Consider the following 1,049-nt stretch of genomic DNA (forward strand, 5'->3'; position numbering starts at 1 on the left):
CATTGCATGCGAGCACGGTGAGTTAAAAACTCGTGAAGGCCAATTACACCGTTTCCATCCGTGTCAATACTTCGGAACAGGCACCTCCCGGCGTCCATGTTAGCCACTTCCCCCAAACTCAGAGCAAGCCGTGCAAACTCGTCCATGCTCAGCAACCCATTCCTGTCGTTGTCGTACATGCGAAACTGCATCATGATGGTGTTGTAATCGGACTGTGAGAGCCCGTAAAGGGCGTTGGGATCGGGCCGGTTCTGAGACAACCACGTGAGGAACTCACTGAGGGAAAGAGTACCGCTACGATCCGTGTCCATTTCTCTGAACATGCGATCAATATCGCGGTCGCTTCGGGCAAAGTTGAGCCATCTCGCTAAGCGGCCAATCTCACGACGGTCCAGCCAACCGTTGTCGTCAGTGTCGAAAAAGATAAACAACGCCATGATCTGGTCGTACTCCTCACGCGACAGGCCAAACTGGTGCCACGGCTCCTGCCCAGTCGGCTGCAGCACGGCGTACTCCGGTTCTGCCGCAGAGGGAGAGGACACAGCATCCATCTCCACGCCCGTACGACACGTGTGGGAGTTGCCCTGCTCGCGCGTCCCAGTCCAACCGCACCCGCTACACTTCACAGGCACCATCAGAGCAAGGTTCACAAGGACGCGGTTCGGCTTTTTATTTTTGGTCACAGACTCGCGACACATGGGGCACGTGCGCACGTCCTTAACGCACTCCATGCAAAAAATGTGCCCACACGAAACCAGCTCCACCGGGTCCTTCCAAGAATCCAGGCAAAGGGCGCAGCGCAACTCCTCACTGCACCTCGTGGCCATGATAATGGGAGGCATGAGTAACTACGGGCACGGACAAAGTCTTCCTCGAAAGAGAGGGATGATCCTCCTAACTAATCACCACCTTACAAGGGAGAGAGGAATAAGGCAGCGGCAGACACGCATGCTGAGTAGCCCAGCAACACTTCGCACACCTCCATACTCGGTCTCCGCCCTTCCCTCTCTCTCAGTTCATTTTTTTTTGACTTGTTTGTTTGTTTGTGT

At 54.9% G+C, this 1,049-nt stretch overlaps 1 protein-coding gene across 1 annotated transcript in view, besides 1 other annotated feature; it reads right to left on the reverse strand.

Annotated features, from left to right (window-relative positions):
* TraAM80_08197 (EF hand) overlaps positions 1-842 on the reverse strand; it is a gene marked incomplete at both ends in the record, with an annotated part of 1,377 nt that extends 535 nt beyond the window's left edge. The window contains one exon of the mRNA XM_029384955.1: positions 1-842. This exon is cut by the window's left edge and continues 535 nt beyond it. Within this exon, the coding sequence (XP_029235206.1) occupies positions 1-842 (842 nt within the window).
* Positions 843-1,021: 179 nt separating this feature from the next.
* Positions 1,022-1,047: a microsatellite.
* The last annotated feature ends 2 nt before the right edge of the window (positions 1,048-1,049 follow it).

This window comes from Trypanosoma rangeli (assembly GCF_003719475.1).
Source record: "Trypanosoma rangeli strain AM80 chromosome Unknown Tra_15.4_contig_00386, whole genome shotgun sequence".
NCBI classification, from domain to species: Eukaryota; Euglenozoa; class Kinetoplastea; order Trypanosomatida; family Trypanosomatidae; genus Trypanosoma; species Trypanosoma rangeli.